Raw genomic sequence first — 15,050 nt, 5'->3', positions numbered from 1 at the left:
CTTTCCTATCAATCTCCTGGATAGTTTTGTTTCGCAAATCAAGAAGTGCGTTATCATGCAGTAGCACAGGTAATGTAGTTGTGTTGCTCGATTTTCTTACACTTAGACCGAAAGGTTTCTCAGTTGTTGGCAACAAATTCCAGCTGTGTTGCACACAGCCCTTGGGGCAGAATTCGTAGCCCAAAACACACTTTTGGAGCTATCAGATGTAAAATATTATGTTCACACTACTCTTTGCTCGAGTTTATGCCTTTTGGAGGGGCTCAGCCTTTCATTTCTTCTTAGGAAGTTAACGATAAAGGCATCATAACACGTCACCAGTAACAGTACTGCATACGAATGCTCAATGAGCGACCTGATGACGTTCAATAATAGTCACTCCGTTGATTTTTGTTGTTTCGAATTAGAGCATGCAGTACTCCTACACCAGACTTCTGAACTTTTCCTGTTGAATGCAAATGTGGCTTGATGGTAAAATGGTAATCCATCACATATATCAGTAGTCGAGACTTCCTTAATGTGGAAAATCATTCATGCCAGAACGATCTTTGTTGAAACAGGAATATCTTTTTCTGTCGTATTTTTCCCAAAAGCACTCGCTCCACACACAACTCAAATCTTTCTAGCTGCCTCCTCTGCATTCACCCCTGTGTTATAACAAAAGTAAATGTTGTGTTGCAGATGTTACACCTATTTCCACTCACGACTCAATTTTATAATGCTTAACTGTAGTTCATGATTTTCATGTATGCAAAATCCAATGGTTAACTGCAAGATGATAACTAGAACTTCAAATTCGAAAATGACAGTTGATAGATACACTAACAGCGTGGCGCCGCGTTCACATGGGTGGCGCCTGATTATACAGGTGGCGGGTGGCGTCTGGCCAGTGGCCGGTAGCCGCTGCAGCGCGTGGAAACGCTAGAGCGTAAGATGTTATGATCGCGGCGTAGCCACGAGCTGTCCTGCGGAATTGTTTCTGGAATACTTGTTATTGCTGGTGGGTAGAATGCTAAGCGAATTATCTTCGATGTTCAATCAGACTCATAACTTTAGACCGAAATGTGGTAAAAAAAAAAATGCAGTTGGACGGGAACAGGCGACTATAAGTTTAGAACGCACGACGCTTGCCGCTAGACCACGGGCTCACATAGTCCGACAATGTCTCGGAAGTAGGCAACACTTCCTCCTAACACTTCCGCACCTTTCAGTGTTGCCAGATTGTGCATATGGCCGGACTTAAGAGTTGTCAGGGGTGGTCAGTTTTATTGGCCACCTTAAGTGAATGACTCGGACTTAGTCTCTGTGGTGGCCGGCCGGCGGTCAGTTTTATTGTCTAAGACTGTACATTCTTGTGTAACAAGAGATGCAACACGTGGGTTGATGTGGCCAGCCCTAGCCAGAATTTATGATAGTAGGCTATCTTCCCTAGGAAGGCCTGAAGCTTCTTCGTGGATGAGGGGTGAGGCATAAACATAACAGCGGAGATGTGGTCTAGCAGAGATCGAATCCGATCCCGTGAGACCTCAAACCCAAAATAAACAATAGACGGTTGAAAAACACTGAGATTTCATGAGGTTACACTTTGAGCATGTGGACTGTAAGACAGAAAACATAGTGTGCTAATGTTTCAAGTTATCGGCTATGAAGGAGCCCGTGACAACAATATCATCCAGATAATTAATGCAACCTGGGACAGGCATAGTCACTTGCTCTAAAAATTGTCGGAAAATAGCTGCTGCACTAGCCACACCAAAAGGAAGGTGCAAATATTGATAGAGACCAAAAAGAGCATTCAAAACATGAATGCGCCAAAACTCTTCATCCACAGGAACCTGCAGGTACACTTCAGGCAATTCAATTTTAGAAAAGCACTGACCATCCGATATTTTTGTCAACAGTTCCTCCTGGCATGGGAGAGGATACTTATCCATGATCAACTACACATTGACAGTAGTACTGAAGTACCACAGAGGCGAAGTTTCCCCAGCGGCTACTGAACTACAACCATCAGAGACAACCATTCACTAGCCATAGCAGGTTGCACCACCCCTAGAGATTGAAGACTGTCCAATTCTGCTTTCACCTGATCTCTCACAGTGACAAGAATAGGACACACCCGACAAAAATGAGTCATGGTCTCCAAAGAAATGACAGCAGAAAAATTCATAGTACACCATATACCTTTCGAAAACAAATCCAAAAACTCCTCACACAGTGTTTCCAATTGAGAATAGGGTACCTGACTGGACATAAGGTGAACTGCGTCAGTGATGGAAAATCTAAGCACCTGAAATGCATTGACCCTGAACAAGTTCTCAACACTGGCATCAGCGACTACCAAAAATGTAATGGAACGTACCACTGATTTGTAAGAGGCAGATTCTGAAAATGTCCCAACAGCACTGTGTTCTGTTTGTTATAACTGACCAGCTTAAGCAGGACTGGTGGCAATGGCTGTGAGCCTAAACTCACATAGGTTTGAGAATTCAATAACGTAACTGCAGCACCTGTGTCAACCTGTAGCTGGAACATTTGGGGAAAAAACACTCTTAACTCGATAAACAACTTGGGAGAAGTCACAAGCATTGCAGCCAAATGTCCATATCCTGAGTAACCTTTGGCGGACGATACACAGAGGCAATGTGGCCTTTTCTCTGCAAGTGCTTAGGGCACACCGAATGTCCATGCTGGACAAACAAGAAAGAACAAGGAAACAGAAAATGCTGATGCTGGTGTTGTGGCGGTCGCAGCTGCTCGGTCTGGCCTTGGTCTTCTAGGCACTGGGCCCGCATGTTTACTGCCGCCACTGCGGCTTCCTTATGCAAGCTAGCTGTCGACCTAGTGGGCACATCTTGTGACGCTACTGTCAGTTTTGTCACTTGCTGCTTGAGAAACTTCAAAAGATTGTGGTATTTGTAAAACTTCTCCCAACAGTGGATTTTCAAAGAGTAAAGCCATCTGGCGCACTTCCTTCTCTGGAGCTATGCAGATAATTGTGTTGTGCACCACAGAGTCTGAACAGAGTCATTATGGGCATCAGTAACAAACTGACACTTATGGCTCAGGCCGTGAAGTTTGGCTGCCCAGATCCTGTGTGACTGGTTTGGTTTTTTGTGGCATCAGTAGAATTTAACTTGCACTGCTATGACGTGTTCATTTGCAATGGTAGTTGGACATACCGTATTTACTCGAATTTAAGCCGCACTCGAATCTAAGCCGCACCTGAAAAACGAGACTTGAAATTAAGGAAAAAAAAATTTACCCGAATCTAAGCCGCACCTGAAATTTGAGACTCAAAATTCAAGGGGAGAGAAGCTTTAGGCCGCACCTCCAAAGCGAAACAAAGTTGGTCCATTGTAATATGAGACACAATTTAGGTCGAATGAATAACGATACAGCTACAGTAGTTTGGTTCGAGCCGTAAGCTTAGCAGTTAAGCTTTACCAGGTAACCATTGCTATGCGTCAGGCGCTCCGTCCGTATTTATACGGGTACCCTTCGTTTTTCACGTGCTTCGTCTGGTTTGAATTGATTGCTTATTTTTCTGTGATCTGATAAGTGCTGTTCTCTTTGTTATAGGTGTTTACGTCACTCGGAGCTGAAAATACATTACTGTACTGTGTCATGCATTGTTTGTCGCATTCTGATAATGAATGTTTACGACCTGTCGCCGCTCGCGGCATGGTTTGCTTTTGTGCGTGCTACCGCCGCTTACAATAAAAAAAAAGAGAGGAATTGTCTCAGTAGCGAAACAATGGCAAGAGACTGCTATTTGTTGTTATTTACACTGCTGCTTTCTTTGTTAATGATCAACAACAACCAAGTAATAAACTGCGTATGATAGAATATGTTCTGAACGAGAGTTTAGCGAAAATTTTTCTCCGTTTGAAAATCTTTGCAGACGCCTCTTTAGTACATTACTTTCTGCACAGAAATTAGTCATCTTAGATTCAAAAATCTAGTCAATTGCCGTGCTTCATTTCTGACTGTATCCCTATTAGGCATAAGAATAATACGAATATAAACATGATATGTGTATACTTCCGCGTTTGCTGTTGTCTCACTCTAGTTTCGTAGTCTATTAGCCAGACAGGATTTAAATGAGATAGCAGCAAACACGAAAGAATACATGGCAAAATTTTTATATTCGTATTATTCTTATGGTGAAGACAATACTGCATGTGATTCACAAAAGTTCCCATTAGCAACCATCTCTTCTCACAGGTAGGAAAAAATTCAGAACGTAGAATTGGCCATACTGACAAACATCGCAAACAGTCTTGCCAGTCGGACTTCCGTAGTACATTGAAAAGCTGCTACACTCGAAGATGAACAATACGGAATTTGTATTTACTTCGTTGGATAATGTATGAATATGCAGTGGTCGAAATTCGGGGCGGAGAAAAAAGCTCGTCTTCCGCCTTTTTTAAATTTATTTACTGATGCAGAGGTTTTGGCACCAGTATTTATCTTTGTGCCTGCAAATCATGCTTGTGTAGCGCTACATATATTCGACGGCAGAAGTTAGTTGTGGCGGCACCTACCAACATATTTCAGAACTTCCGCTTACTTTGCACTTGATTCTAAGCCGCAGACGGTTTTTTGGATTACAAAAATTGGAAAAAAAGTGCGGCTTAGATTCGAGTAAATACGGTACACTGCACATGTGATCAAAAGTAAGAGAAGCCAGTTCTTGTAAAGGAGAAAGCTGACACAGTAAGTGATACACCCTACATGGAATCCACAAGAGGAATACGACTTTGCACAAAGTACGGGGTGGGCTGCAATCTCAAAGGGTACATGGCAAATGCAGGATGTGCTTGGATCAAGGAACAGTCGGAATTGTAGTTGTAAATTGTTGTAGTTGTGCTGGGAAAGTCACTGAGCTTCAAGTGCTAATAGAAAGCACAGAAGCTGAAATCGTTGTAGGTACAGAAAGCTGGCTAAAGCCTGAAATAAGTTCTGCAGAAATTTTTACAAAGTCTCAGACGGTGTTCAGGAAAGATAGATTAGGCAGTATTGGTGGTGAAGTGTTTGTGTCTGTCAGTAGTGGTTTATCTTGTAGTGAAGTCGAAGTAGATACTCCGTGCGAATTGGTATGGGTGGAGGTTATACTTAACAGCCGAACTAAGTTAATAATTGGCTCCTTCTACCGACCCCCAGACTCCGATGATATAGTTGCTGAACAGTTCAGAGAAAATTTGAGTCTCGTAACACATAAATACCCCACTTACACGGTTATAGTTGGTGGGGACTTCAACCTTCCCTCAATATGTTGGCAAAAATACTTGTTCAAAACTGGTGGTAGGCAGAAAATATCTTCCGAGATTGTCCTAAGTGCTTTCTCCGAAAATTATTTCGCGCAGTTAGTCCACGAACCCATGCAAATTGTAAATGGTTGCGAAAACACACTTGACCTCTTAACCACAAACAATCCAGAGCTAATAGAGAGCATCATGACTGATACAGGGATTAGTGACCACAAGGTCGTTGTAGCTAGGCTCAATACCGTTTCTTCCAAATCCACCAGAAACAAACGCAAAATAATTTTATTTAAAAAAGTGTATAAAGTGTCACTAGAAGCCTTCCTAAGTGACAATCTCCATTCCTTGCGAACTGACTATGCAAATGTAGACGAGATGTGGCTCAAATTCAAAGATATAGTAGCAACAGCAATTGAGAGATTCATACCTCATAAATTGGTAAGAGATGGAACTGATCCCCCATGGTACACAAAACAGGTCCGAGTGCTGTTGCAGAGGCAATGGAAAAAGCATGCAAAGTTCAGAAGAACACGAAATCCTGAAGATTGGCTAAAATTTACAGACGCGCTAAATTTGGCACGGACTTCAATGCGAGATGCCTTTAATAGGTTCCACAATGAAACATTGTCTCGAAATTTGGTAGAAGATCCGAAGAAATTCTGGTCGTATGTAAAGTACACAAGCGGCAAGACGCAGTCAATACCTTCGCTGCGCAGTGCCGATGGTACTGTTACCGATGACTGTGCCGCTTAAGTGGAGTTATTGAATGCAGTTTTCCGAAATTCCTTCACCAGGGATGACAAATGGAATATTCCAGAATTTGAAACATGAACAGCTGCTAGCATGAGTTTCTTAGAAGTAGATACCTTAGGGATTGCGAAGCAACTCAAATCACTTGGTACAGGCAAGTCTTCAGGTCCAGATTGTATACCGATTAGGTTCCTTTCAGATTATGCTGATACAATAGCTCCCTACTTAGCAATCATATACAACTGCTCACTCAAGGATAGATCTGTACCTACAGATTGGAAAATTGCGCAGGTCGCACCAGTGTTTAAGAAGGGTAGTAGGAGTAATCCAGCGAACTACAGACCTATATCATTGATGTCGGTTTGTAGTAGGATTTTGGAGCATATACTGTATTCAAACATTATGAATCACCTCGAAGGGAACGATTTATTGATACGTAATCAGCATGGTTCCAGAAAACATCGTTCTTGTTGTAACGGAACATATTAAAGGCTTTACTGTACCGAAGTATGCAATACCCTCCAAATTCAACCAGTTTAACGAGTATTTATGATTATAGAAAAGTTATTGTGTATGTTAACAATGATTGCATAACATGTCTGCATAAACAGCCAACCCATTAAATTATACTGAGTAACTGACCCACACAAAAGTTAATATCACTTGATCACTGATACAGCAAATGTCATCATGTAAAAACACTAAGTTCATCTTAAATAATTAATATGAAGTACGAAAAATAGTGGCCAACTTAGGTATTTTGGATCTCCTTAAATAAACATCACCCAGTGAAACCTATTTGTTCACTAGGAGCGTTTTCACTCAGTATTCACGTAAGCAATCCTATTTTAGACGAAAACCAATGTAATTCTTAATAATTCATGTTATTTACTTATTTATGCAAATTAGAGAAGTCAATTGACAAACTTCTAAAAAACGGCCTTTTGGTAACAAAGAATTATTCTGTCAAGTCAACAAATCTGTCTGTCATTTTAATAACATGTTAAATTATGTCACTCAATGCAAATTAATAACTTTTCTGCACAAATTATGATAACAGATGTACATGTGACTTGTAAACTATATCTCTTTTTAGTAGTTCTTTGACAATGTTATAAATACAAGCAGCAAGAACGGTTGGGAGGCAGTCGGAATGTCACTTTGGTAAAGTGTGTTTGTGTGTTATTGTTTGATGTGGATAAACAATGCAAAGAACATGTAACGGAAGTACTACTTTGTGTTGTGTCATGGTCTTTGGTGGGCAGTAGAATTAAGATGGCCACCAGAGTAATAAATATTTGAAGTTTACATATTTGTTGGTTTCGCTCATTCTTTATCATCAAAAGCACGTAAAAAACATGGGACCTCATGTTTTTAACCCTAGACAACCAGATGTAGAGCCAGCATCAGCATCGAGAGACAGCAGCGATCCAGCAAGTAGCAGAGATTACTACAACACAATGCATTTTAATGGCGCCAACCTAACATCAAGTGCTAACAAGCTCCGTAAATGGGAGTGAAATAGTGCGATTATAGCAATTAGCAATATCTACGACCAGGCGACCATTACATTGTGCAACGCAGCTAGCTCTTTGTTCGCACATAGTAATGGCCGCTATCGACAGTGGATCTCAAGTTGATTCCGTATTTCTAGATTTCCGGAAAGCTTTTGACACCGTTCCTCACAAGCGACTTCTAATCAAGCTGCGGGCCTATGGGGTATCATCTCAGTTGTGCAACTGGATTCATGATTTCCTGTCAGGAAGGTCGCAGTTCATAGTAATAGACGGCAAATCATCGAGTAAAACTAAAGTGATATCAGGTGTTCCCCAGGGAAGCGCCCTGGGACCTCTGCTGTTCCTGATCTATATAAATGACCTGCGTGACAATCTGAGCAGTTCTCTTAGGTTGTTCGCAGATGATGCTGTAATTTAGCATCTAGTAAGGTCATCCGAAGACCAGTATCAGTTGCAAAGTGATTTAGAAAAGATTGCTGTATGGTGTGGCAGGTGGCAGTTGACACTAAATAACGAAAAGTGTGAGGTGATCCACATGAGTTCCAAAAGAAATCTGCTGGAATTCGATTACTCGATAAATAGTACAATTCTCAAGGCTGTCAATTCAACTAAGTACCTGGGTGTTAAAATTACGAACAACTTCAGTTGGAAAGACCACATAGATAATATTGTGGGGAAGGCAAGCCAAAGGTTGCGTTTCATTGGCAGGACACTTAGAAGATGCAACAAGTCCACTAAAAAGACAACTTACACTACACTCGTTCGTCCTCTGTATAGTGCTTGCTGCGCGGTGTGGGATCCCTACCAGGTGGGATTGACGGAGGACATCGAAAGGGTGCAAAAAAGGGCAGCACGTTTTGTATTATCACGTAATAGGGGAGAGAGTGTGGCAGATATGATACGCGAGTTGGGATGGAAGTCATTAAAGAAAAGATGTTTTTCGTCGCGACGAGATCTATTTACGAAATTTCAGTCACCAACTTTCTCTTCCAAATGCGAAAATATTTTGTTGAGCCCAACCAACATAGATAGGAATGATCATCAAAATAAAATTAGAGAAATCAGAGCTCGAACAGAAAGGTTTAGGTGTTCGTTTTTACCGCACGCTGTTCGGGAGTGGAATGGTAGAGAGATAGTATGATTGTGGTTCGATGAACCCTCTGCCAAGCACTTAAATGTGAATTGCAGAGTAATCATGTAGATGTAGATGTAGATTTGAGTCTGTCACTACCAAAGCCAAAAAATGCTGTCTCAGTCTTTTTTTGTAAGCTTCCCAATTTTCAGCTGAAACATCATATGGAGGAAAAGTGGAATGATACCCTATCTGATGGAGGACGACAAAGTGGCCGATAGTGATGTAAACTGTTCAATCATGGCAGGTAGCACAGCGTCCTTGATGATTAAACATAATGAAGTGGCACTTAAAATCTGCACACGTGTGAACCATCCGATCTTTTTTGCCAATCGTGTAGTAACCAAGTAATACGTGAAACCAAGCCAAGTCACAAAAATATGGCTTTATGAATAAACCTCCGACCAATAAGGGAAATAAGCCTTGTGTGACTCCACACGTAACAAGACAAAAGTATCATACAGAACATGCAACCTGAGTGATACACAGAACAACTGATGTGAGGGGTACAAACTAAAAGAACATAGTGAGAGTGAGTCAGCACTGCTCTGTGCGTATACACACTATGTGATCAAAAGGATCCGGACATCTGGCTGAAGATGACTTACAAGTTCGATACGATCTCCATCGGTAATGCTGAAATTCAATATGGTGTTAGTCCACCCTCAGCCTCAATGACAGCTTCCAGTCCCGCAGGCATATATTCAATCAGGTGCTAGAAGGTTTCTTGGGGAATGGCAGCCATTTCTTCACAGAGTGCTGCACTGAGGAGAGGTATTGATGTCGATCAGCAAGGCCAGCGTTCCAAAACATCCCAAAGGTGTTCTATAGGATTCAGGTGAAGACTCTGTGCAGGCGAGTCCATTATAGGGATGTTATTGTTGTGTAACCCCTCTGCCTCAGGCTGCACATTATCAACAGGTGCTCAATCGTGTTTAAAGATGTAATTGCCATCCCTGTATTGCTCTTCAACAGCAAGAAGGTGCTTAAAGCATAAATGTAGGCCTGTGCTGTGATAGTGCCATGCAAAACAACAAGGGGTGCAAGCCCCCACCATGAAAAACATGGCCACACCATAACACCCATGACTCCGAATTTTACTGTTGGTACTACACATGCTGGCAGATGACATTCATCAGGCATAGCCATACCCACACCCTGCCATCAGATCTCCACACTGTGTACCATGATTCATTACTCCACACAACATTTTTCCACTGTTCAATCGTACAACGTTTATGCTCCTTACACCAAGCGAGGCGTCATGTGGCATTTACTGGTGTGATGTGTGGCTTATGAGTAGCTGGTTGACCATGATATCCAAGTTTTCTCACCTCCTGTCTAACTGTATAGTGCTTGCAATGGATCATGTTGCAGTTTGGAATTCCTGTGTGATAGTCTGGATAGATGTCTGCCTATTACACATTATGGCCCTCTTCAACTGTCGGCAGTCTTTGTCAGTCAACAGACGAGGTCGGCCTGTACGCTTTTGTGTTGTACATGTCCCTTCATGTTCCTACTTCACTATCAAATTGGAAACAGTGGACCTAGGGGTGTTTCGGAGTGTGGAATTCTCACTTACAGACATATGACACAAGTGATACCCATCACCTGACCTCGTTCGAAGTCCGTTCTGCTATCTCACAGTGTCTAATGACTACTGAGGTCGCTGATTTGGAGACCTGGCAGTAGGTGACATCACAATGCACCTAATATGAAAAACATATGTTTTTGGGGGAGTCCGGATACTTATAATCATGTAGTGTAGGTGCGAATCCCTGATAGACGGCCAGGCAGAGAACGTGTCATCTGTATGCTTCCTATGGATAGCCTCTAGTGGCCAGCCAGTGCTGATATACAGTTGGCAACTGATTTAAGTACACATGTGTGGCGACACTACAATCGGCACACTCAGAGTCACATGCTCTATCAGCATAATACAACAGTCCCCATAGTTGACTAATTGAACAGTCATATAGATGTCTGAAGATAAGTGCTACATATTAATTAATTACGACATTTTACACTAATAAATAAAAAAAATGACAGCTAATTGCAACATGTTAAGTATACATTATTTTTACTAAAGAGAAAAAGATGTGCTGTCAGTACAAGCTTAGAAGAGGTAAAACATTGTAAACAGTTACAAACAGGAAAATAAAGAAGTGGAAAAATAGAATAAATATGTTGAACCAGTTTGTTGCTAACACAGTCTGATTAGGGGTTGGACTTCTCATAAATTATTTCCTTGCCAGTAACATTGTTAAATTGTGAAAGAAAAGATCACAGTGGCCTAAGTAAACATAACCACTAAATCTATTTCACTTGTATGCTGGGAAAAATCATGAAGAATGAGGAGGGAGAGTGTGAAACAAGAAGAAGTAGCAAAAGGTTTCAGTTTGAAAAGGTAGAAGTAAGCAAGAAACTTTCAGATTTACATGTCCTTCAGCATCAAGTTCATTAGAAATGGAGCACTAGCTCAGTTGGGGAAGTGGAGAGTCTGTGGTCTTGCCAAAGAAATTTTCCCACAGAATTTTCTCAAATTGAATTATGCAAACTACAGAAAATGTGATGAGTGTGACATATGGGAATTAGGATTGTGCTACTCTATATGTGAGTCCAGTGTCAACAGCAGCATCATATTCTCTCTGAAACAATAGAAACTGAGAAACCTGTGGTGTAGTTGTATAAGAAACAGAAATTATGAACATAAAGAAATACGAATATAGTTTAGAAAATGGTCAAAAGGACAATCATAGGACAAGATTGTGCCCTGAATTCTGACATAGAGGAAATATTTTCTAAATAGGCTTTCTTTTGAATTCTGCATCATGTTTTCAAATACAAGTCTATTCAGATTCTTGTATGTCCTGCCACAATCATTATTTGCAGTGAACTTGCTTTCAATATTACTGCTGTTCTGAGGTTGCAACTATCAGCAAAAACTGATTAACTAAATATTTAATATAAAATTTATGTACCAATACAAATACTGAACACTCTTGACATAGAGTGTGAGATGAAACAAGCATGTACATTTCAGAGGAAATTAAATTTACTTCTGTTGAGAAGCCTGTATTGTACTGAGGAACCTGCTGCACACTGATGGCTTTTTAGCTTAAACAGTAACGTGAAGTTATATGATGGAGATGCTAGAAATTTAAACAACTTAACCACTGAATTTTCAAACAGATGTAAAATAACTGTAAAATTCAACTGCTGTGATAATATACTGTATCTTCAAGTTCATTTTTCTACTTGGATGCAATACTGAAAACACATGATGACAATGAAAATGATTTGAGAGGATCAGAAAAATCTGGGTCAAAATACTGAAAGCGTGTGATAACACCTAGTAACAGATTCAACAAACAGAGGAACAACTGAAGTGGAGAGCTAAAGCTCTAGGAGAAAGTTCACTTTTCATTATGTGACTACATAAAATAGTGAGTACTAGTATGCCTGATGATAAATGATGTGAGACATCAATTGATACAAAGAATCATCTATGATTCTGTGGTAGGATATGAAGCATCTCTGTACATTCCTTGAAAAACTGAGTTCAAAAAAATTCAAGATAAACAATCAACATACTTTGACTGTTTAACTAGAAACATAGTACATTACACCAGAGAATGAGGAAAAAAGTTTGTTAATTTTCATGTTAAAAAGTACCAATCAAATTTCCAAAAAATGTAACAATATTTTTATTCTCCAGTCTCATTTATCTATCTCCACTGGAATGTGGGTGGAATTCATAAATGGAACCAAACATCTGGGACATATCAAACATCAACATGTAAAGCAAAGTGTTATTAACACTGTTTTACATACCTCACAATCTGGATCTCGATAGGCTCTGTTTGTGAATGGACTCTGAACACTAAGTGCTGCTGCAAGTGACAGCACAGGTTCAATTTGGTGGAAGAGTGAACCTGCTACTAACATCTTGCCAAGACTGATGTCAACAGGTAGATTGGAGAGCACACGGCCAATGGTTGTCAGTTTTTCTTTATCATCCATCGCACCCTGGATTGGGAAAAAATACACTCCTGATTATCAAAGAATTTCTAAGACAAGCACAATTCAGAACAAGAGAAATTTAGAATGGTACTAAATAGATATGTAGACACACATGTGAATGGCAAAATATGGCATTTTGAGCTACTCTTTCTCATGGCATTACAACTCTGTGTCGGTATTACCCTCTGCAATAAGTTTCCTCTCTAGAGTAGTTCTTCATCATCCTCTACAAGTTTTACGTGCTTTTCCACAATGCCTATCCACCGCTTTTGTGGTCTCCCTCTCTATCATGTTACTGGTGACCATTATTCAGGAGTTTTCCTTCCAGCATCCATGCTACGAACATGTCCAAGTCAGCCTATCATCCTACTTTTTAACAATCTTACAATATCAGCTCCTTGTATAAGGTGGTACAACTCAGCATTTCTGCTAGATCTCCATTTATCATTATTATACTGTACTGGATCACAGGTTTTGAGATATTCTCAGCTGCTGCTCATCAGTCTTTGTTAATGTCAATGTTTCACGTCAGTAGTTTATGACTGGCCTGATCATGAACTTTCATATTTGCAATTTAATCTGTCTGTTTAATATAACGGAGACCAGTAGCGTCTTAATTGCATGGAAGTATTCATTAGAGTTCAAGATGTGTGATTTTATTTCAGTTTATATGGAATTGGTCCAGTTAATATTAAATTACAGATTTCTGAAGTTCTGCATATGTTCAAAATTGAGGCATGCTGCTCATAATTTATTCAGATTGTTATGTTCCTTTCTGGTGAGCATAATGTATTTGGTCTTTATTTCTTTGTTGTTATGATATTTGTAGATAATGCAGACATTGAAAAGGGCAATACTTGAAACAAAACTGTAACTTAAATGACGGCTCACATATTGGACAGAATTCATGGTCATTCCTACATTAAGTCAAAAAATTTGCATCTTATGGAAGTTAGTGAAGACAATATCAAAATGAACAACATAGATAATGTGGTGTCACCGCCAGACACCACACTTGCTAGGTGGTAGCCTTTAAATCGGCCGCGGTCCGCTAGTATACGACGGACCCGCGTGTCGCCACTGTCAGTGATTGCAGACCGAGCGCCGCCACACGGCAGGTCTAGAGACACTTCCTAGCACTCGCCCCAGTTGTACAGCTGACTTTGCTAGAGATGGTTCACTGACAAATTACGCTCTCATTTGCCGAGACGATAGTTAGCATAGCCTTCAGCTACGTCATTTGCTACGACCTAGCAAGGCGCCATTATCATTTGCTATTTATCTTGTGATGCATGTACCGTCAGACCGATGTTCACCAATTATGAATTAAAGTTAAGTATTCCAGACGCTAGGAACTATTTTTGCTACTATAAAGACCTTGTCCTGTTCCAGACCTCACGCCATCCTGCGTGAGCTTAAACGCGTGCCCTTCGGCCTCCCGTCCTAGTGGATTGGCTGTCTTGCCAGTCCACAACAATTGACGATGAGGATTTTGCGTTCGTATTGTTCTAATTTACTTGTGTCATGGCTTCGCCACAATCTCCAGAATCTACTGTCCGAATTTTATCGCTTGCAGAATCAGCAGACATAGGCCTTATTGGATGCCCTTGGACAGCTCGTCCAGGGTCAACGTGCACTGCAAAACGATGCGGCAGCCGCCGCTTCACCACTACCGCAGCAGATAAATTGGCTCGTTTTTCATTGACTGGTGTATTAGAGGTAACTACTTTTTGAAACAATCAGTCTACATAAACATTATTGATGTTTCTGGAAATTTTTTCCACAAAAAACTATAGTACTTGAAACCCCAAAACTGAATTTATAATTTAACCATTCCACACTTGGAAATACAGTATGCAGTGGAAATAAATTACTCTTCATTTTGTATAAGATTACTAGCTGTACCCAGCCATGTGTTGTGGTGGTTCAGTCTGGTGAAATGGAAAAGAAAGAAAAGAGAAAGCACAGTTTCTAATACGTATGAGAACTGGATATCCATCCTAATCTTCTTTTACCACCTCTCTTTGTCCATCTCCTCCTCCTTCCCCCTCGATCTGTCCACCTTCTCCTTCCTCTTTTCTCTCCAACTTCTCTTGGCTCCCCTTCCCTCCCCCTGTCCACTGCCTCCTTTCCATTCTCTATGTCCATTTCCTTATTCCACTTTGTTATTTCATCTCTCTCCCTCTCACTTTTAGCCTTATTTATTGTTACTGCAAATTTAGATTCTGCAGTAGTATTCTAACCATGAGCTGATAAGCCAGAAATACAACAGTACTATTTAAAATTTGGAGTAAATTGGTCATGAACTTTTTGAGATTTTTGTGAATAACATTTCATATCACGTATGTTACACACATTTAT

General features: G+C 40.6%; 1 protein-coding gene across 2 annotated transcripts in view; it reads right to left on the bottom strand.

Annotated features, from left to right (window-relative positions):
• The window catches only part of LOC126170733 (probable ATP-dependent RNA helicase DHX34), a 220,975-nt gene that overhangs the window by 113,162 nt on the left and 92,763 nt on the right, over positions 1 to 15,050 (bottom strand). For both annotated transcript variants that reach the window (XM_049920748.1, XM_049920749.1), the window contains exon 10: positions 12,501 to 12,695. In XM_049920748.1, coding sequence (XP_049776705.1) covers positions 12,501 to 12,695 — 195 coding nt within the window. The remainder of the gene's footprint in view (positions 1 to 12,500; positions 12,696 to 15,050) is intronic.

The sequence above is a fragment of the Schistocerca cancellata genome, chromosome 1, assembly GCF_023864275.1.
Source record: "Schistocerca cancellata isolate TAMUIC-IGC-003103 chromosome 1, iqSchCanc2.1, whole genome shotgun sequence".
Taxonomy (NCBI): Eukaryota; Metazoa; Arthropoda; class Insecta; order Orthoptera; family Acrididae; genus Schistocerca; species Schistocerca cancellata.
The sequence above is the reverse complement of the archived record's forward strand: the minus strand, read 5'-3'. Positions and strand labels throughout refer to the sequence as shown.